Here is a 21,260-nt window from a genome sequence, read left to right as displayed (position 1 = left end):
ATATGCCCAAGAGTAAACAAATATAGGCTAAAAAAAAACGCAAGCTTACTGACTGTTTACGTCCTCCAAAGTTCTGGAAATGTAGTTTTAATACTTGAAGCAAATCTATCCTCCAAACTGAAGGAAGACAAAGAATAATAATTGGACAGGGAGTTTAGGGGGTTCAGTTGTGTCTGTTTTGTGTGATGGGGGTGGGGAGGGGGGGCAGGGTTGGACTGTGAAAACTCCTGCTCTACATTAAACAGTTCTGTAAAAGAACCTGCTGTAAAAAATATACAGTCTATTTCTCAGTGTCCACACTAAGTGAAAAGTCTTACCATGTAATCATGCAACGCAACCTCCCTCTCCTCCAGTATCTGCCTCCTGGTTTGCTCTGACACAGGGTCCTTACCAACATGAACTTGCCTGAATGAAGGAAATATACTGTATATATTAATTACTCATGAAAAACAAAACAATATACTAAATAAAATACACAAAGAAAGGTTCTTCTTTTACATAAGTGCCCACTTAACTTAAATGTAATTGGTTATTGGTGTAATTGGTAAGTGGTGTATATTATTTCTTTCCAGTAGTGGATGTATGGACCAGAAGTCCTTGAATCTTTCAGTAAATATACAGTAAATCATTCATACACTGAATTTCTGTCGGCATTCTCCTGAGTAACACAAATTCATCCAAAACAAGAAGCTTTCAAATAAGTTTTTCAAATTCTGTAAGTACTGTAATTGTTTTTTTCCAGAATGTCTTCAAAGCTGAGTAAAATAAAAAAAATAAGACTGAACCAAGGTTTTTGCTGCATCATCTCTAAAATTTTGATGTCACACATGACATCTAGTTTGTTTAACTGGTGTGATAACATAATGCCTCTGTATTTTCCATGTGTTTTCTCTCCAGAAACTGGATGCAGTAGTTGTAAGTATCCCCTCATTGCTGATTAGTTACGTGTATTCCTCGATCTTCTTCACATTTTATCTAAGCTGGTGCAGCTTCATCTTGTCTCTGTTCTAAAACTGTTCATATACGTTTTATTTGACTTACAATTGAAATTGAATAGTTTACTTGAACCTACCATCTGATGTGGTTGGCTTGCTCCTCCTTCACGTTTTGCTGAACCTTTTTTATGAACAGGGCCTCCTTCATCTGCTTGGTTTGCAGACTGACCATGCTGCCACAGGAAATGGCTGAAGCGAAGGAGATACCAGCAAAATAAGAGACGAGAGGTTTACCACTTATGGTAGCAACTTGTGCAAAAGAAGAGTTATGCAGGAACCTAATACAGTGTAGTTCATTTATAACGCACAGCAACAGGTTTGATGAGATGACACGTAAGTCACAACATAACAACTCACTAACAACTGAAAGAGTAAATCAGTGGGTTGCATCTACCTTCCCTCAGGGCTTTAGAGCTCAGTTTATTGGTGTCTTTGATCAGCATCTTTGCAACCCCTGCTGGAGTAGAAACATCCACCAGCGGCTTCACCCCAGGCTGATCCCTGATTGCCTAGAGGACAGGTAAAAAAAAAAAAAAAATAAGAGCAAGAAATGAAGGATAAATCACACCGCTGCAAGAAATAATCAGTATTACAGGTGGAGTGAAAGTACAGCTGTGATTTCCAGAAGGAACAGTTCTCCCCTTACAGTTTACAGTATTTCTAACCAACCTCTCTAATTTGACCAATACACTACCTTTGATTTGTCAGCCTCCTTGATTAACCTGTATTTGGTTTTACTTCGGGGAGGCACTTGAGTGACAGGTGAAGATCCTTTCCATTTCGCAAGCACTGCACTGGCATGACCCGACTTTCCTTCCCGCTCACTATCATGCAGAGGAATAAATAAGTAAAAGTGAACATGGTGGAGTAAAACTTGCTTAAATTATAACAGAATTGAGCACATTAGTAAGATTCAACACTATATAACCCTAATTTGAAAACAACTGACATTGTTTTCAACTAACTGAGGTTGCAAAGTCATTAATAAAATGCAAAAATCAAAGTGAAAAAGAAGTTGGTGGAACTTGAATTTGGAACTTGAAAAAAGTCAGCTAAAAGTACTGGATAAAAGGGTGGAACAGCTACTGAGAGCGGTGCTCAATGTAATTTCTAAACAGCTGAAACTGTGAGCTAAAAGTAATGGGTAAACATTTGGAACAGGGCGGGCACAGGTTCTCCTCTGGACTCATCTCAGGATCGGTTCTTGTCAGAGAATGGCTCTAAATTGGGAGTGTTTATATAGTGACATATGGACAGTTAGAGACTTGAAGGGTGTGGGGGCGGCAGGGAGGCTGAGTAATGAGGTCAGGAGCCAGATAAAGAATTTTCATTATATTTACATTTTCCCAGCTGTCACATTTTTTTCAGTGCCAGTGTCCCCCTTATTTTTGTAAATGTGGGTGGACAAAACACTTCTCAATATAGTGATGCAGTCCAGTGCAACAGCATCACTAATTATTGCTTTAAAAGACCATAGAGTAAACACAACACCTCTCTGACACTGTGTCAACAAGAGCTGAACATTATCAGCGTCACAGTGATTTACTGGATTTATTTAAGGACATGCTGCAGGGCTGTTTTATTAGATTGCATTAGATTGGTTAGATTAATGGAAAACACAACACAGAAGCAAAGTAATTCAGATATTAAAACGATCATCATCTGTTTATATTAGAAATAGTCACTACCTATGGGAACACTGAGCAACAAGTGAGTGTCAGGCATCATCTCAACCTGGAAAAACATTGACTGTCGCATATGTTTCTTAATCTTCCCCTCGCACATATCTCATCCTTTATTTGGTTCCACTGCGGGAAACGACAAACAGAGGGAGAATGTTTTATATGCTAAACATCCATCGGGTGGCATATCCATCTTGATATCACTGCACCAGCTACCAAGCTATTTTCATGAATTATTAACTTTTGGCCGAGATAACACCAAGACAGTGCAGCGGATGGAGCTACTGCTGTGTGATGGATAGCACCCTCTTTCTCATGGGAACAGAACTAAACATTAGGTTTTTTACTAGCTCCAAGTGGGAACTTCTAATCAGCAAGGCCATTTTTTTCTGAATCCAGCTGGGTACATGTTTTTAGCCAAAATGCGTTTGGTGGTTGGGAGCTGGAATTACAGAATAGCACAAGGGAAGGGCTTTACTTCATTATTCCACTCTATTATTCAGGATTTCTGTTGCTCATGAAAACTAAGTAAAGCACCACAGGGAAGAACTAAGACTGTACATAACTTTTTATACACACACAAACACACACAGATGTATAATAATAACAGAGTGCCAACAAAACCCACAGAATGGGTGTGAGCTTGTCATGAAGTGAGTAAAAGCTGCATTTAGAGTAGGAGATAGCCCAGTAAGATAAGAGGAGGAAAAACATATCACCGCCCCTTAAACAAATAATTTCTGGTGGCTCCTGGTAAGTTGACATTACTGAGGGTGAGATAATGGTATCGGTGTTATCTGTGCACCTCTAATGCACCATGGTGAATCTTTAAAGAGCAAACAGTTAACTTGCATTTTTTTCATTCATTAAAACTATTTTTAAAAGTGAGTAAAAATCTTTGAACACAATGTTTCATTGTCTTTTCGGCCACCTGTAAATGTTGTGCTCTAATTACCTGAGGGCTGGGGCACAACTCCCAGTGATGGTGCAGAGGTAGGGTTTGGTATTGAACTGTGAGATGACCAGCTGGATGGTGGCCTGAGAAGTTTCATATTGGAACGGACTGAAGGTCACCATGAGCTCCACCTCACCATTAGCTGGAATCACACCTGCGAGAGCAAGGATAAAACAATAGGGATGAATGGGTGTGTGTGTGTGTGTGTTTGGCTTGTCTACGTCAGTGAATTCCAATCAGTGGTACTTGCACACCAGGGAGGTAAGGAGCTGTTACACTGAACACCACGTGTTGCCACTGAGAGCATTTAATAACACATTTAATTGTATTAAAAAAATATTTACACAATTGTACTCACTATTATATCAGTACAAGTGAGATCCAATTTCAAATCATATAGAATGAACACATTTGAAACATTAGTGTGTCTCTGCAGGCTTACTTGGGTTCATGTGATCAGGGTGACAGGAGTAAGTAATGACTTTGGTAACAAATAAGTGACAAATGACCTTAAAAATGACTGAATGTGACATTTACAGCAACAACAACAACAAAAAAACACATGTTGAATTACAACTGTGTGACTGAATTATTTTAAATGGTGAGCTGCAGCTGATATAACATAGCCATGTTTTTTTCTGTATGTAGAGAGCAAAAAGAAAAAAGAAAGTATTTCCAAAAGGGGAAACTCATTTGTATCTCTTCTTCTCATTCCAGATTTGTACCGAGTTCAAATTGCAGCTGTAATTCAGAGCCCAAGTTCCTTTTCCGCCATGTGTTATGATGCTTCCCAGACCATGAATACTGCTTAATGTCAGTGTGTGGAAACTGAAGGCATCCTTCAAGTGCTGTGGTGACTTATTTAATACACAACACAGAACTGTGAGCAAACACAGCTCACCGACTCTCCAAATGGTATGTGTTCTTAATCTGGTGGCCTAAAATAGAACCTGGCAGGCACCTGAAACACAGTAAAATGACATTTATGATGTTAAAGTGAATAATTTCACCTGTCCCTACCTGTAAGGGGATGGATGGAGAAAGCCTCGTGGGGCTGAATGATGTGCACCTGAAACTCAAAGTCAATGGGACAGCTGCATCTCAGAGGAATCGCATGGCTTACACTAGAGACAGGTGGAGAAAAAAAAAGAAAAAGAAAAAAAGATGAGATTATTTTTTTATGATCTGACACCAACGGGTGAATGGAAGCATGGCTGGTTGTATGGAAGAATACAAAGAGACAGGAAAGCCCTCAGGCAGATAAGAGGGCAAAAAACAGTCCGCTGTGGATCTCGACACACATAGTGTACAGTATATACACACACACACACCTTTGTCCAAGTGGTACGGCTGACAGGTCAATGTGAGGAGGGATGTGCAGGTCATCGATGACAGGGTAAGCATGAACTGGAATTAACAGGTTCTCTTCCCCCTTAGAAAGGGTGCAGGCCGGTTGGATGAACAAGGTAGAGAGAACACATGAGAGAGAAGATATAGAGGGAGGAAGAAGCACAGAGATAAGAGAGGATTCAGGGTAAACATGGGGAAGTATCATCAAGAGAGATAAGTTAAGGCAGATGGGAATTGTTCCTTGTTGTTTGACTGTTTACCGGACTGTATGAGACTGCATGTTATATAACCTAGATTTAGTTGGTAGTTGTATCTTCCCAGTAACTGGTAATGGTAATTTAATGTCCTTTGACAATCATTTGTGATTAGGACAGCAACCACAGTGGCACACAAACTATTAGACCCTAACCTTGCAGTGAACCCGAACGCAGTCATAGAAGTAACGCCACTCGTCAGGGCAGAATCGGACCTTCAGTGTGTAGGCGAGGCCGGGGATGAGTCGATACTTCAGAGAAAACACATGGAACAAGGTTGAATCATCAGAAACAACTCTGATTGCACTAATGGACAAGTAGAGACATGATCTTACATTTAGGTCAGCAATTTGTAATGAAAAAAAAATACCTTTTTGGTGTAAGTTGTTTGGAAGTGCTTGGTTTGGGTGGGAATGATATGAATATTCATCACTTCAGATGAGATGTTGATTAGTTTCTGAGGGAGAGGAAGAGAGGAGAGACAAGAACATTTCACTTCCATCCAATCGTGTGCACTCGAGAAAACAATTTCCCTATTCCTGATGCTTACATACAGCCTCAAGTACCTCATCATGCATATGGAGGGTAAAATCAGTGCCCATTCAATTAAACCAAATTTATCCACAATTTAAAGCAAACAAGAGGAATTTATGATGGCTTAGGGTTTTTATAATTATTTTAATACTTTATTTTTCTAAATACAACTAGCTCTCTCAGCACATAACTTCTATTTGTCCTGTATTTATTGGACTGACTGTATTATACTATGTTTTTATACCTGTTCTCTGGCCTTTATTGTTCTTCGTTTATTTGTATTTCACACTAAAGAGGAATTAACATTCATCCTTAGTAAAGGAATGACAGATAAAGCTTACTGGCACTATAATATCCACTTAAAAATACCTTACTATCAGTAAATTAGCTGTCCAATGTACCCTGTGAATTGGAAATTAAAATGATTAATTGTAAACACTCCAAGAATATTAAAACTTCACCAGTATTTTCCTCACCAGAATCTTTAGGTAATCCTTCCCAAGCTCAAACCCACTGAAGTGAAGCTCTGGGGGCTCTGCTTGGATCAGGCTGTTGCTTTTCAGTTTGGCATAAATTTCTATAAGGAACAAAACAACAAAAAATATTGCTGAAAATAAGTAAGCTTTCTGCACAACAGAAAACAGTGTGAATTCAGGCTTATTCACATTTGCAAAAATATTTCCCAAACATATAGAAATTTAGAAATTTGCTATTTTGAGGGTTACAAGATAACACAAATGATGTAACAAACCCAAATTAAGCAGCAATGTACAGTTGTTACCGTAAATTTGAATACTCATTGCTGCCAGTAAGTATTAATGCTCTCTATTAATATGTACTTGAGTCCAGTAGATGATTGGGGATGCTGGCTCTGCTCCTGCTCTCCTCCACCAGCTGGCTCAGAGGCAGAGGAGTCCCCCTCCTCAGGGGCTCTGAGAGTATCTGTGGGGCAGAGAGGGCCACCTCCATCCTGGCAAAAGGTCAATTCTGGCTCCTCCTGAGAGAAATGACAGAAAGCTGGAGGACAGACAAGGAGACACCAATGTGTTGGGAAATATCATGTTAGTAAACCCATGAATTTATTATAAAATGTGGAAGGACAGCAGGTTATTCAGTCAATTTACTTTGGGTACTTTTTAAATTAAATGTCATTCTGTTGTCATAAAGACGCAGAAAGTTTTATACTGTGGCAGCACACACCCTCTACTTCTGAAATATTTGTACTGCCTGTTTATTATATGAATGCCATATTAACATATACACACACATACAGTTATACAGAACTTGGCTAGAGATGTGTAACAACGATGACTGAGGCGTTCGCAAGAAAGCTAATAGCTCACATATTATAAGCAATTTAGTTAGCTTAAATAGTGTGTAAAAGACTGTGGTTTAATAAGGTTCTAATGAAAAAGCTTTTAAGAAATACAGCTTCAGAACTTACTAATGTTTTAACAGCTGCTATTAGTTCTGTAGAAAAAAAAAAGAAAAACGGCGTGTCATTTTATTTTCGTACCAGAACCATTTCGTTTTGCCTCCTTCTGTTATTGTTGCCCAGGAAAGACCCCACTGTCAAACACTATCGTTGCCATAGTGACGCCGGTGCTCTGGAGGGGCGGGACAAACAGTCCTGTGGGCGAATACGATTTGTTGGCAGCAATATCCATTAAAACTGCGTCAACAAACCAAACTACCGTGAGACCAGAGGATAGCACTTTACTTTCAAAATAAAAGCGAGTACTCTAACCAAGCAGTGGTCTGTGCTGGATGTTATTTATCTGAATACATATATTAAATACACATTATATAAAATAACGTCTTCATTTACTATTGATCTGTTACTAAATAATCTTGGCGTTAACACATTGATGCGCTACATTCACCTGTGCCCATGAACAAAGACTTTATTTTGAAAGTAAAGACCGGACGCTCCCATTTCAATTGCAGCTACCTTGATAAAAGACTTTATCAGATTGTCCTAAAGGATACTGTGCATAGTTATCGACACCGTGAGAAGGCCCGTGTTTGATTTTCAGACCTCATATATCTGCTGCATGGCAGGATGCTTGCTTTTCATTCTAATCAGATATGCGGCTTGAGGTGTGGACGTGGGTACCTATCTTGATGGAAAAAAGGAACCTGTTTGACACTATGAAAAAAGTTGGAGTTATTGGACTGTTACTGCTGCCACAGGTGAGAAAACATGTTATATAGTTGAATCTATTAAAATAAATAAATAAATAATTTTTTAAAAAGTGCAATATTACATCAATTTTTTTTTTTTTTACAGGCAAAATCATCATCAGGTTGTCATCCTCATGTTAATCTTGTGAAAGAGGAGGAAAAGTGCATGAAAGAAGTGATACTCTTTAAGTCACACAAAGCAACAGGTACTTTTTATCTTATACTTAAAAAAAAAACTGAAAATAAAACAGAATAAGTTACTGCTCAATGAAAAGTTCCATTGAGAAAAAGTCGGTGATCTCTGAAATGAATGAAGTCTTTTTAACCTGCAGAAATTTGATGCAATGGTTTAGTGACATCTAGTGGCCATATGCGGCACAGAAAGGAGCAGGCATGAAACCCATTAGAAACAATATTTTATATTTAAGGATGAAGATGGTTCCAGATATGACGGCTTTGGTTTATCCTGCAATTAAAAGCTCTAAATTTAAGCCATTCTCTTTATTTTATTAACTTTTTAAAATGTGCCTCCATTATTTATTTGGACTCCCAACAAATAAAAATCAAAATAAATCGTGTCATTTCTGCTCCATCTGCTCAGAAAACAATATCAGCGTACACTGTAAGGGAATGTGGGATGACCTGAACTGCTGGCCACCTGCTTCTCTCGGGGAAACGGTCTCTCAACCATGTCCAGAGTTTTTCAACTCAGAAGGTGAGCTACTACGCATGCACACACACACACACACATACACACACACACAAACACAGCAAAGCACATTTACAAACAGCCATTATGTATACCACATTGCACTGGTTAATTATTTGCTAGGAAACTCATTTGTTTTCATAAGGAACCGAGACAGCTTCTTACTCAGTGTTTCTATCCAAACACTCAGCCATAAAGTGCTGTGTACATAGAGACACTGGGTAACACAGCGTAGTGCTACATTTACAGTGGGAGATGACAATGATAGATTTCAGAATAATTTATTTGAAGAACCAGAGATTTTTTTTTGAAGCACCTGAAGAGGAAAAGTAATGGTTTTGCAGCTTTTTTCTACGTCTAATAAATAAGAGAACACAGATCTACACACTTTAAGACAAAAGACCAGTAATTTTGATTCTTCTCTGCAGGGACAGTACATCGCAACTGCACTGCCAGTGGCTGGACAGACCCACTCGTCCCACATGAAGATGCATGTGGCTACACCTTCAATGAGACACTCCACTTTCTTGGAGAGGTTGGTGATATATAATATGCAGATAATATGTGTAGTTTATCCAATATATAACTTAACTATGAAGCATCACTATAAATAGTATAAATAGTATTTTTATGCATTCCAGTGAGACGTGTCTTTCCACCGTATGGACTGAGCTGCCTTCAGGCTGAATTTCTAACTGAACTGATTGACTTTCTAAATCCTGGGTTGAAATACTATATACAGCCAGAAAACACTGTGAGCAACATACTAAGATTATTATATTTTTCTCTTTCATTTGTTCAGTCCTCAGATTCCCATTTGTACTTCTCCTATGTGAAGACCATGTACACAGCTGGATACACACTGTCCCTCATCTCTCTCACCGTTGCCATCACCATTTTCTGTCTGTTTAGGTAAGAAACAGACAGTTTTCCTATCAAATCTTGCATTGGCCTCCTTTTGTTTGTGCATGTCAAAGACAAACACTGCATCATGCCTGAACATGCCCTGAAAACCTGACAGTTACATAACACCCTTAAACTGTGTATGTTAATGTTTCCTCAGGAAGCTGCACTGCACCAGGAACTACATCCACATCCAGCTGTTCATCTCCTTCATCCTGAGAGCCGTCTTCATCTTCATCAGAGACTCTCTGCTGTTTACTAATGAAGAGCTGTACCACTGTGACTATTACCCAGTATGAATAGATGAACACAGCTTTGTCATACTCTGCACCTTTTGCATTACTGACTGAACCTCACTACTCACTGAAATCCATTACATAAACTGTACATTTGCTCCTCATGATAAAGACCCAGCCTGTGATCAATCAGACTTACATCACAGTAACATATTATTGGAGTAACCAACACTCAAAGATTCATTGTCTGAATTCAGAATAAGACTAGAAAAATCCCTCTTAATTATCTGAAAATGTAAAATGCTTTACCAGTAGATGTGCTGATGAACTCTTGTAACCTTTGCGACAGGTGGCGTGTAAGGTTGTTCTGATGTTTTCCAACTACTCCATCCTGGCAAACTACAGCTGGCTGCTGGTGGAGGGTCACTTCCTCTTCACCCTGGTGAGCCGCTCCTTCTTCTCCCTGAAGAAACACCTCGCCTGGTACATCGTCCTGAGCTGGGGTAAGAGACAGCTGTTTGTCACTCACACACATATTCACAGCTCAATATAGCAAATACTGACTCTGCACCTTTTTAGATTTAAGACTTACTTCATCACACAGGTTTGCCATTGATTGTTATTGTCTCCTGGGGGTGTGCCAAGTATTTTTATGAAGACGAAGGGTAAGCGGGGTTAAAATCTCTTTCACTCATTCATTCCAAGATAATCATTTAATATGATTTCACAGTTACTTCTTATTTCTTTGCCAAAGCTGTTGGGAAACCAGAAGCCACGAATGGATTTGGTGGATACTTCGAGTGCCAGTTCTCCTAACTATATCTGTAAAACGTTTTGCTCTTTTACTTTAAAAACATTATTTAAAAAAACAGCTCCACACTGTGTGAAATACCCCTATTCACCTTCCTGTCAGCTACATGAGAAGACTGATACCACTCACATGCCTGTAGGCTAAATATGAAGCTACAGCCAAACCAGACTGTTTTCGGGCTGGACCAGTGATCACTGGTTGCCTAGCAACCTCACAGCCATGGCAAAACTCCAGGAAGTAACTGCGACCAGTCAAAATATAGTGCGCCACAGAACACCCCCAATAAGAGAGCCAGTTTTCTCATCTGAGCCTGAGAAAGTGAATAAGCGTATTTCCCAAAAGGTCAAACTACACATGTTACACAACAGCATAACAACTGCGTTCACAGGTTTTAATCATTTCAGATGAACCTCATCTTTTTCTTGGGCATTCTGAGGATTCTGGTGAACAAACTGAGAATGCCAGATGCTCAGAGGAATGAATTCAGCCAGTATAAGTGAGTAGTAATCATACTGCACCTTTGTTACCCTGTTATACTAAATATCTGATGTATAAATGTTGAGGCCTGTAGCTGCTTCTATACATAGAACAGTATTCTTTGAGGAATTGTCCATGTATTTTGTAAAGGATAAGGGAGTAAAGATTGTTCCTGTTAATCTTATTTGATTATTAATGAAGGGATCGTATTTTCTTTTCTTTAACCAGGAGGCTGATCAAATCCACGTTTTTTCTGGTGGCTCTGTTTGGTCTGCATTACATCCTCTTTGTTTTCTTACCTGTTGAAGTCAGCAGCTTGGTGTTTAAGATTTGGACCTTTGCAGAGCTGGCTCTGTCATCCACACAGGTAAACAAGCTGTATGTATGAGAGAGCTAAAGCATCCAATCAACTCAGAATAATCCCAAACACCACTGACTTTTCTCTCTTCACACCTCTAAGGGTTTTGTGGTTGCTGTCCTTTACTGCTTCATGAATGGAGAGGTAAGAACTGGTAAGATAATTAAAGCCAAAATGTGTTGTTCATAAATGAAATCTGAGTTTTTTATGTGTGGACATATAATGATGCAGGTGCAACATGAGATTCAGAGGAGGTGGAGGAGGTGGAGGCTCACTCAGCACTTGCCCAGTCGGCCCAGGCAGCATCACGGCTCCATCAGCCACAGTGGGTCTCCTCACACACAGGTCTCCCTGCTGCCTTGCTCTCCGGGCAGCCCGACAGCCGGTGGACTCCCTGTTGATACTGTGGAGATGTGATTCAAGATGGAATTGGCTCATTTTCTCTCATCCATACATAATGAACCTTGGCTTCGTGCAGACTGTCAGTTAGTAAACCTTAGTAGTACTTTCACTGATATCTCTATATTAATATCTCAATGATTTATTAATGTTAAATTTTCATGGTTAAAAGTTTTATTCATGTCAAGATGTTTAAAATTTTGGCTGACAGAATTTGGGAGGGATCCACTACTCAGAGTTAAAACTGCTGAAATTCTGTAAAGTCAAATTAAAGGGGCCACTACAGATACGTGGTAACACACTTCTATAAATATAGGGGATATAAATATATAGGGGATATAAATATAGTAGATGCCAAGATATCCTGACTGTTTGTCCTGAGCATGGTAATAAAGATGATTATTATTATTATAAAGCACCTAAAATACTGGATCCCACATTTCCCATAATGCAACAGAATCTTCAGAGGAAGCTGCAGGAACTCAATGAATGCTCATTTTGCACAATGCGACAAAACCACATGGGCTTCACCCAAACTGTGTCCGTTCAGGGTGTGAGGGACAATACGTTGGACATTTGGCCTCATAAGTTGTTTTTCTGTGAGGACAGTAACAGGTTAAGTCTGAAGCCTAATGATCAAGTCTTTATTTTTGATATCCAGTTCTGTATACAGATCCTCAGAAACTGTATACAGTGTAGGAATACTTTGACAAATTGTTTTATCTTTTGACAGAGTAGTGGTTTCCACTGATGATAAGTTCTACAGACACAGCAGCATTTGTGACAAACAGACTCTAGATTCCATATTTTTCCTTTAGCCCCTCCACCAAATCAACATAGGCGGCCATTGCTTCATCTTTGGAAAGTCCTGTTAATTTAAAAAACAGAAACACACAAAGCAGTTGGTTTTTGCAGAGGAAAAAAAAATGTAGACACGATTTTGTAAATGTGTTTCAAGTCTGGCTTTGTTGAAGAATAGTCTTCCCTCAAACTACATTTTTAGGCACATCGGTTTTGCAGTACATTTCACATGTTGCCTTTCATGTAACTCTCCTTATTTTTGATTGTTGTTTTTATGTATAACTTATCTATAAGTTGTAAAACTCCGACCTTTCCTTGCGTCCCATGCATCCCATTTTGCTTTTCCTGTGAAGTCAAACATCCCTGGACGGCCTGTGGATGTAAAACCAAGCATCAAAAATTGGGCTTTGCAATAGGCAGTACATTATTGAGTACTATCATTTATTTTAATTCAAACTGTCAAGCAACACAACAACAATCTTACAAACAACAATACAGATGCAACGGAGTTTTCCTCTTGTTAAATGCTGCACAGGTTGAGCTCTACAGTCCCTGAAAATTTATTTTCTCAGTCAGTTTCTTTCTCTAGTATTGCGATCAATAAACCACACTGTAAAAGTCCTGCATCAAAATATTACTAAGGTAAAAGTACATATGTATTTTTAGAAAAATGTACTTTAAGTAAACTCTACTAGTCATAGTGTTTCCTCCATTACTGATTATAAACTTGTTAAAAAACAAAAAATACAATAAAAAGCTTCATATAAACTAATCAGTTATGGCATCATTCATAAAATGACACCCAACTTGTCAGACCTCATTTTTGTCTCCACCCCACCCTGCCCTTGCACAGGTACGGGAGCAGGCTTCCTTAGTGTTTCCATATGAACTGAATGAATGAACATTAAAAGAACAAAGAACAAAAAAAAAGCTACACTACAGTGACTCACCTGTGTTAATATCTCCAGCTGTGGCCTGCTTATATAAACCATATAGGGCTAAAATTTCTTCTTGGTCTGGCTTCTGCTTCAGCACCTTTACCTCCTGCACTGCTTTGTCAAAGGACTCCTGGATGGACAAGATACGAGGGAAAGGGTTTTGAAATCACCATGAAACTTACCCACTTCATTTAGAAAATGCAGCATGAATCTCATTGTTCTTATTCAATAATCAGGAACAAGTTTAGACTTAGCACTCTATCACATGTAAATAAAACTACACGTGCAGCTAAGCAGAGTGATTCCTGCTCTATAACAACCTCATTACAGTCTTCAACTTCACCAACACTTGAAAACACAATAAATCCTTTAGGTAACATTGTAGGAAAAGATTATGTTCAAAAGAGATCGTACTTACAGTCATGACTGCAGAGAGAAACACACCTGTCTGCAGCTGAATGCACTTCCCAGTCAGTCAGTCAGTGCTTGTCCAACTTGTCCTGCAATAAAGTTGTTTGTCTGCGTTGGGAGTTGCTGAGGAACATAAAGCCAGAGGTAGTTTCTAGAGTCAACGCTGTCAGCGAAGGCAGCTGTGACTCTGTTTATGAGGGAACAGTATACAGTCATTTAATATGACAACTCCAGGTTTATTCCATATTTTGTCACATATAACTTACGTCTTAAAGTCTAAATACTTGGCACTGCCATGACTTGATTTGCATAATAATCATACTGATGTTACCTCTAGCAAAGACCTCAGGTTTCCAGTCTCACTTGCAGAACTGCAAAACAGAGGTTGTTAGTAAAACTTCAAGCCTCTTTCATACATTTGATAAGAAACCAGCAGCTGTTTGACAGCTGCTGTTTCATATGACTTTAACTCTGTTGTGAATGAGCTTCATTAAAACATTTCTCCTATTACTCCGGTCTTTTCCAAAGCAACAATGTCAACAAGGGAACAAGGGAAATACCATTTTTTCACCACAAGATGGCAGCATGCACATACTTAATGATCTGATTGGTTGACTGCTGTTGGACACTTCAGGTCAAATCTTTAAATAATAAAGCAAGTTTTGTTTAATTTCAGCTTTTGACTCAACCTGTATCACATTGGTAAAGACCTGGAGTAAACACAAAACTGAAAAAAAAAATGTACAAAAAAAAAGCTTTATTCTATGTGGCAGAAATTTCAATACATTCATATCTCTATGGTAACAGACACTAAGTTAAACTTCAGAACCTATAACACTTTAAGATTCGGAAAACATATCCATAATGTAATAAAAATCATCTTTGGCAAGAAAAAAAACATAAACAAACAAACATAAACTCACATAAAACATAAAAACTGCTAAAAATCCCAAAACTGCCTTGTCTTTTATGTTCATGTTCATAGTAGAAACAATAAAGTTCGGTAACAGCTCACTGAGATCACTTTAAGTCGAATATGAACTGATGGATACTCACCAGCAGGTCAGATTAGAAAAAAAATAATAATTAGTGACGTGAAAATGGGGAAAAATAATTAAATTCTGTACACAGTTATTTGTATTTACACTGAAATACAACCCACAGCAGCCAACTGCTTCAGACTGTATGAAAATTACTAGGAGGATGTGTGGTCAGGAAATAGGGAAAATAGTTTTGTTTTTTTTATATATATTTGCTGAAGGGAAGGTTGTCTGACCTTTTTGGGAGAGAATGGGACTCTCTCATTTCTATTTTGACAGAACCTTTCCCATTTTAGATTTTTTTATTCAAAATATTTACACAAAAAAATGGATTTCTAATGTGCCTTTGAGAAAAAGAACAGATGCGATTAAGAACTGAATGTTTTCTCTGGCAAACTGTTCCACAAATCAGTGTGGTAAGATAAAATGCGACTGTGGCTGAACACACACACATACACACATATATATGTATTTAATATGTACATATATAAACATAAAACCAACCACCAGATAAAAACAAAAGCTTAACGGCAGCTTTGCATTAAGTAGTTGGTTCTCCGTGGAACCCACAGCACATTGTCATTTGTTTGTCGGAAATTTGGCAACTGCTGATTCGAATCTGAACACAGTACGTCTGTGTTTTGTTGGGTTTTTTTTTTTTTGAGAAACTGGGGGGCACAGCACTGCAGTTCAAGTGGAAGTGAAACATAAGGTTTAGCCCCACACACCCAATAATCCTCATACAGTCCCTGACAGTTTGAATGACAGCATACTGAATTTTCAAAGTATTGCCAAAGAAAAAGAAAGAAAAACACTGATATCTCAGTGAAAAACCTCATGACAAAATATGAAACATGTTTCATTTTAAGATGTGGATGAACAGGATGATGGTCTATGCTGAAGGCTGTCTGACAAAAACCAGTACATCACAGTACTGAAGTACAAAAAAAAAAGTATCAAAAACTTTCAATGACAAGAAAACACACACCAAGAGAAAAGGCCGAGTCTATTTCTAATGATCAGAGAGAGGAAAGACTCAAGTTATGAAGCTGTAAAATTCAGTTGTTCTTCTTCAGTGATAAAATCGTCAGCAGGTTCATTAGATGTGTAACAGTGACTGTTCTGCATAAAATAAATCTTCTTTAGCTCTGGATTGAATCTTCCAACTGAATATCAACACAAAATAATAAATTAGTGCATATAATACAAAGTATAAGGACAAACTAAATGCTCATTGTTTGTAAGCATAGTGCAATAAAGTAGGCCATTCTCCTGGTCAAATATCTCTAAGGAGCTACCAGCTAATTAGCTGAAAAGAAACACATATGAAGTGTCTCAGTAAGCCACAGAAACCAGCCTTCAACTATCCAAAGACAGATAAATCTTTTATCTTCCTCTGGATCTTCATCCACACATCTAACCGGGTGTTTTTCACACATTACTGACATCCTCCAGCCCATTGTGGCAGTCGCCGTCCGTCCGGGTGAAGCGCACGTGTTGGCTCTTTTCCCAGCCGCGGCGGATCTGCCTGAGCCGCCGAGACACGCAGGGCACGAAGAGAGCCAGGCGGCCCAGCAGAACCACGAGAGGAAGAATCAGGACCAGCATGAAGGTGGGGGGCAGGTGAAAGCGGTACTGGGCCGGAACGAAGGCACGGTTCCAGCCAAAGAGGAGCGTGTGGAGAGTGGCCATGGACAAGGCACAGTAACCTAGTGTGGACTGCAGGAGGCGAAAGAGGTTTGTCACAGGCTGCATTTGGAAGTGAAGACAGTGGCGAAAGCACCAGAAATGTACCATTACAATCATCATGTTCTCCAACTGTAGGAGCCGCACTGTTTAAAACAAGGCAGACAGAGAGATTTTCCCTTGATGTGACTCCTCTTCAGTTCACAGGCTCCTGCAGACTCCAAGCAAACACACTGACCTGAACAAGCCCTACAACTGCACGTGTGTGTGTGTGTGTGTATGTGTGTGTGTATGGTATATAATGTACCTACAGGGCCCACTAATTATAAAAACTTCCCAGGGCTGACTCAGGTAGAGGTCGGGCGGGTAAAAACAGCCTCATTTTTCCTCGTCCACACACTGAGTGAAACATAATTATTTCTACCTGACAAGAGTGATGACTTCTTATTACAGTGCTTTCAAATTGCTGAGAGGGGATCAGCAGCAATCTGAAAATGTGTTGCTATTCAGAGGGATATCCCACATGTCTGTGAACCCAGGACACTCCTCTCACTGACTTGCTCTGGTGGTAAGAGATTAGGGCATAACTTAGGACTAATCTGCTGCATAGTTTTGCCATTTCAGTAAAGAAAAGCGTGTCATATGATGGGAATGTGTTGTATTTTATGTAATGTGGGGACCACTGCTTGTGTCGTTTTGGGAACTTTTTGTAACTATAATAAAATGCTATACTAAAAACATAACATTACACATTTGGCCTAGATCGAGCGAAAAATAAAAAAAATGTTGCATGTCATGCTGCGCCAACAACGCTGCATGAACCCATGTGGGGAAATCACAACACTCATGCTGTCCTGCAGCTGTGGGCAGAAAGTCTAGATGTGCTGGGTAAAAAGCCGGAGGCTCTCGAGACATGACTAATCTGACGGCCACCGGATTACGGAGAGATGAAAGAGTGGGGGAAAAAAAAAAAAGCTCAGACGGACCTCAAGTCCTGGAAAAATGGAGGCTGAGATTGGGGAAGTCAAGGATGAGGAGAGAGGAGGAAATGTATGAGTCACAACACTCCTGATGGCTCTGTCACAGCCCAAGTTTAACACTAAATCTGGGGCAGCTGCAGGAGAACGAACACTTGGTCTAGTGTAGGAGACGTAGCGTGCAACTGTCTCCACATCAGCCTGACACCTGTCTGTCTATGTGTCAAGCTTCATGTGTGAGTCCTTGGCTATCAATCTGTCTTAAACCTGTTTGTCTTTTACCCTGCACTGTACGCAAGAAGAATAGGAACCACTCCTTTTGGCTGTATATATTAACATGAAATGTCTGTGTGTGTGTGTGTACCTGTATGAAGGTGAACTCCCTCCAGTTGACAGTGTTGGCCACTGAGGGCAGCGAGGTGACAGCCAGCAGGGAGAGCAGCCCAAGGGCCATGATACCCACAGAGAGGTACAGCTCCATCCTCCACACCTCCTCGTCTACCCACGAGTCCTCCACCCCCTCCTTCACCTGGACAATCCACACCAAAATCGTCAGATTTAGCTCTGCTGATTCCATGTGGACTCAGTATAAACCACATCTGGATCTCTAAACTGGGACTGCAACTTAAGTTTACTTTCATTATCAATTAATCTGCTGGTAATTTTCTCAATTAACGAAAAGGATTACCTCACCCACGCACAGACTCCTCTCACCTGTTTCAAAGCCACGTTGATGAGTTTGTAGCGTGCAGATTTCCTCATGGGGAGAGACAGGCTGTAGATGGCGTGCAGAACTGCACACAGGAAGCTACACAGACCAAACTGCTTCCTCCTGGTCAGCCACCGGTCCAGCCAGTCGGGGAAGCGACTGTACTTGGTGCCCCACCACAGCTGGAGGAAAGCAGCACACAAACCCGGCAGGTAGACGAGCGCTAACATCACCAAGGCCACGGAGGGAAGAGTGACATTGACAGTCTCAATGGGCATTTTGTAGAAAACACTCTGCCCTGCTGTGATGTAGGGCTGCAGGACGTCACGCGTGAAGTTGTACAGGTAGAAGAAGATAAACAGGGACAGGGTGCAGAGGATGGGAATGCGCCAGGAGGGAAACAGATAGAGGGGGAGGTTTTCAATCTCCAGAGAAGAGGAGAGGAGGCCCATATCGACAGGAACAAAGCCCATTCTGCGACACAGCTGCATCACTGAGCTCTTGGCCTTGTGACTGTCACTGCACAGGAAAACCTGAAGAGGAAAGATGGCAAAAGGATCACAGGGTTCAGAGGTCCCTCACTAGAATTCATTTCTCTTTCAAACTCCCTAACTCTGAGCTCCTCCATCCTACTGATGTGTCCTACCTGCCTGCTTCCATCCCGAGGGCCCGTCTGGAGCGTCCATGCTGATATGGTGTTAAACCCTTTGACGACATAACTTTCTGGGAACAGATTGGACAGCTTTTCAGCATTTGAAGGCCCATCACGGTTGATCTGCAAGCTGTTGCTGACATCCACCAGTGTCTTCCCTGCGAGTGCCGGCTTTAATTCCACCAGTGTGGAGTGGTGTTCAGGGAACACAGCAACAAAGACCAGGTCTGCCTGATTGGCTGCCTCCATCTGGGAGGTTACCTGGAACACAGAGACTGAAATGGTGAGGTCAGTCTCGACATTAAGAGCAAGTTAGATGTATATTATAACTTATATTGCTTTCACTGCAAATAAAGTGTTATCCCCCAAAATGCACTGCCAGTAAAATGTTAGACATTTGGCAGGGGGAGTGCTTTTTAATGCTGATAGTGAGATAATTACACACTGACGATACTGGAGGGGAAACCTTAAAAATGACGGATTAACTACTTTATACTGTTCCCACACTACAACCGCCTCTCATCTTGTAACAGTTATTATCCCTGGTGGGGAAAGTCTGAGTAAAAATATAATTATCACCATGGGGAGAAAAACAAAAAACCAATTACATGGTGAGTATGTGTCAGTATCAGTGTCACTGTGTGTGTCACCTCAGCCTCTTCGGGGAACAGAGCCACAGAGCGTTTGGGAGTTCGACTCCCAACCACCACTTGGTAGCCGGAGGCCACCAGCCTCCCGGCCAGCGAGCGGGAGAAGTCGCCCGTACCCAGGATGCCAATCACTGGAGTGCCAGGTTCAGACATGGAAGCTTCAAGATGTCTGGAGCCTCCTCCTCGGATTAAAGGCCTCGACATATCATCAGACATAATGCACTAACAAAGCTGTGGAGAGAAGACAGGATCCTGGTTTTGATTTAAGTTTATTTACTTTTATGTTACCTCTATTGTTTCTTAAGATATACACCCAGGAAACAGAAAAGACAATAAAAAGGACGCTGATTACGTCTAGATGCCAAAGGCTTGTTATTTCATCCAGCATGGGGCCTCAGATGAAAGTAATAGAAGTGAAGGATGTGTAAAATGCAGGTGAAAAACACTTGAGTTTAAGTTTGCTTCGGTGTTTTGATCTGGAATTAATCTGCTTCTTTTTAGCACAGAACTAGGATTCCCATTATCTCTCAGTCTCAGCTGACATGTCCTAGATCCGTTACTTTGCACTGTCAAAGCAACGAGTGGCCATAAACTGATAACCCAAATACAGTAACAACGAGGCAAAAAAGACGACATAAAAGTTTATGCACATTTAAACAAGTCTGCCATTCAGAAACCACGAGGCTCTGTTAAGCTCGGTACACCCAACCACGTTATTAGGCGGTTCTTCCATTGGCAGTGGAAACAGTAAAATGTCAATTTCATAAAACTGCTGCTTTGGTAATCACTCAGATGATGACCGAATTTACCAGAAAACCGCCTATATTCAGAAACCATTTAAAGTAATTTTATATGATTAATTAAAACTGTCCGGGAAGCGATCAAACATTAAATTGCCATAAATCCACATTCATATTCTCCTCAAATAGAGAAACGGACTGAAGCCACCTTGCTTGTTGTCCTTGGCTTAACTCGTGGGAACTTTACCTCCGATTAAAGTTTCCCTCCTTCACTCACAGGACGACGCAAGCAAACAGAGAGGTACATTTGATCAAATAACAGCTTATATGATATAATTTAGCTTCTGTTTATTCCTTTATTATTACTAGACATTATTACTTTTCTACGGTTAGTTACTCACCGCACTCTCCAGCCTCCTGTAAACTGACGCCTTCCTTCCTGATAAGGTGACGCAGCGGCTACAAGCCCCGCCCTGACCACGCCCCCACGTGTGTGTAGGAGATAAAGCAGAACAACGGGCTCGCAAATGAATAAAAGACACCACTTCAAGCCCTGTTAACATCCCAACAAGAACAAAATAAACTTTATGCATGAGTGAATCATCAAATGAGATTGATGTGTGGTTTATTTCATGACATTAGTTAGGTTATCACTTAACTTTTAATCTAGCGCCATCATTAGGTCTAATTTTCCAATTTGCGTTTAGTTCTAATTAGTAAATATTAGCATGCTAACATGCTAAGCTAAGATGGTAAACATCAGCATGTTAGTGTGACAACATTAGGATTTTAGCTCAAAGCACGCCTGT

At 40.2% G+C, this 21,260-nt stretch overlaps 4 protein-coding genes across 6 annotated transcripts in view; 1 reads left to right on the top strand and 3 right to left on the bottom strand.

The window, feature by feature from the left end:
* Window positions 1–8,677, bottom strand: part of cfap221 (cilia and flagella associated protein 221) — a 29,421-nt gene extending 20,744 nt beyond the window's left edge. Inside the window, exons 1-12 of the mRNA XM_041032553.1 lie at window positions 8,597–8,677; window positions 6,610–6,787; window positions 6,247–6,347; window positions 5,607–5,693; window positions 5,392–5,487; window positions 4,964–5,064; window positions 4,653–4,756; window positions 3,633–3,786; window positions 1,690–1,819; window positions 1,390–1,504; window positions 1,073–1,184; window positions 318–405 (exon numbers count right to left, since the gene is read on the bottom strand). Coding sequence (XP_040888487.1) covers window positions 318–405; window positions 1,073–1,184; window positions 1,390–1,504; window positions 1,690–1,819; window positions 3,633–3,786; window positions 4,653–4,756; window positions 4,964–5,064; window positions 5,392–5,487; window positions 5,607–5,693; window positions 6,247–6,347; window positions 6,610–6,739 — 1,218 coding nt within the window. The 5' untranslated portion in view covers window positions 6,740–6,787; window positions 8,597–8,677. The remainder of the gene's footprint in view (window positions 1–317; window positions 406–1,072; window positions 1,185–1,389; window positions 1,505–1,689; window positions 1,820–3,632; window positions 3,787–4,652; window positions 4,757–4,963; window positions 5,065–5,391; window positions 5,488–5,606; window positions 5,694–6,246; window positions 6,348–6,609; window positions 6,788–8,596) is intronic.
* Window positions 7,889–11,921, top strand: LOC121177629 (secretin receptor-like). The gene is made up of 13 exons (XM_041031904.1): window positions 7,889–7,963; window positions 8,061–8,160; window positions 8,556–8,669; window positions 9,092–9,198; window positions 9,466–9,575; window positions 9,727–9,859; window positions 10,152–10,305; window positions 10,407–10,467; window positions 10,557–10,626; window positions 11,018–11,109; window positions 11,319–11,457; window positions 11,551–11,592; window positions 11,680–11,921. Exons 1-13 carry the CDS (start codon window positions 7,895–7,897, stop codon window positions 11,863–11,865), a joined length of 1,377 nt encoding a protein of 458 aa, XP_040887838.1. The 5' UTR covers window positions 7,889–7,894; the 3' UTR covers window positions 11,866–11,921.
* Window positions 11,922–12,027: 106 nt separating this feature from the next.
* Window positions 12,028–14,110, bottom strand: LOC121178096 (acyl-CoA-binding protein-like). The gene is made up of 4 exons (XM_041032607.1): window positions 14,005–14,110; window positions 13,599–13,716; window positions 12,958–13,020; window positions 12,028–12,715 (listed from the first exon to the last, which is right to left on the bottom strand). The coding sequence occupies exons 1-4, from the start codon at window positions 14,008–14,010 to the stop codon at window positions 12,642–12,644; spliced, it is 261 nt and encodes an 86-aa protein (XP_040888541.1). The 5' UTR covers window positions 14,011–14,110; the 3' UTR covers window positions 12,028–12,641.
* On the bottom strand, window positions 12,994–20,893 carry LOC121178095 (metalloreductase STEAP3-like). 3 transcript variants are annotated; one of them, XR_005893464.1, is made up of 9 exons: window positions 20,699–20,821; window positions 19,712–19,942; window positions 19,056–19,322; window positions 18,415–18,942; window positions 18,065–18,229; window positions 14,329–14,368; window positions 14,031–14,120; window positions 13,599–13,716; window positions 12,994–13,020 (listed from the first exon to the last, which is right to left on the bottom strand). XR_005893464.1 is itself a non-coding variant. In XM_041032606.1 (6 exons), exons 2-6 carry the CDS (start codon window positions 19,925–19,927, stop codon window positions 16,469–16,471), a joined length of 1,464 nt encoding a protein of 487 aa, XP_040888540.1. In that variant the 5' UTR covers window positions 19,928–19,942; window positions 20,853–20,893; the 3' UTR covers window positions 15,631–16,468. The 3 variants fall into 3 exon arrangements, 2 of the variants coding, with proteins under 2 accessions (XP_040888540.1, XP_040888539.1); XM_041032606.1 differs by lacking the exons at window positions 12,994–13,020; window positions 13,599–13,716; window positions 14,031–14,120; window positions 14,329–14,368; window positions 20,699–20,821 and adding exons at window positions 15,631–16,756; window positions 20,853–20,893; XM_041032605.1 differs by lacking the exons at window positions 12,994–13,020; window positions 13,599–13,716; window positions 14,031–14,120; window positions 14,329–14,368 and adding an exon at window positions 15,631–16,756 and having other exon boundaries at window positions 20,699–20,815.
* Between the last annotated feature and the right edge of the window lie 367 nt (window positions 20,894–21,260).

This window comes from Toxotes jaculatrix, chromosome 24, assembly GCF_017976425.1.
Source record: "Toxotes jaculatrix isolate fToxJac2 chromosome 24, fToxJac2.pri, whole genome shotgun sequence".
In the NCBI taxonomy this organism is placed as follows: Eukaryota; Metazoa; Chordata; class Actinopteri; family Toxotidae; genus Toxotes; species Toxotes jaculatrix.
This window is presented reverse-complemented; position numbering and strand designations above follow the sequence as displayed.

Excerpts from the sequence above, each read along its gene's own strand:
- LOC121177629 (XM_041031904.1), top strand. The coding sequence starts at position 7,895 with ATGGAAAAAAGGAACCTGTTTGACACTATGAAAAAAGTTGGAGTTATT. Across the intron at positions 8,161-8,555 it reads TAAGTCACACAAAGCAACAG|AAAACAATATCAGCGTACAC; the intron begins GTACTTTTTATC and ends CCATCTGCTCAG. Across the intron at positions 10,627-11,017 it reads CAGTTCTCCTAACTATATCT|ATGAACCTCATCTTTTTCTT; the intron begins GTAAAACGTTTT and ends TAATCATTTCAG.
- LOC121178096 (XM_041032607.1), bottom strand. Across the intron at positions 13,021-13,598 it reads AGCTGGAGATATTAACACAG|GCCGTCCAGGGATGTTTGAC; the intron begins GTGAGTCACTGT and ends TTACATCCACAG. Across the intron at positions 12,716-12,957 it reads TGCATGGGACGCAAGGAAAG|GACTTTCCAAAGATGAAGCA; the intron begins GTCGGAGTTTTA and ends TTAAATTAACAG.
- LOC121178095 (XM_041032606.1), bottom strand. The coding sequence starts at position 19,927 with ATGTCTGATGATATGTCGAGGCCTTTAATCCGAGGAGGAGGCTCCAGA. Across the intron at positions 19,323-19,711 it reads TGTTCCCCGAAGAGGCTGAG|GTAACCTCCCAGATGGAGGC; the intron begins GTGACACACACA and ends TCTGTGTTCCAG. Across the intron at positions 18,230-18,414 it reads TCAACGTGGCTTTGAAACAG|GTGAAGGAGGGGGTGGAGGA; the intron begins GTGAGAGGAGTC and ends TGGATTGTCCAG.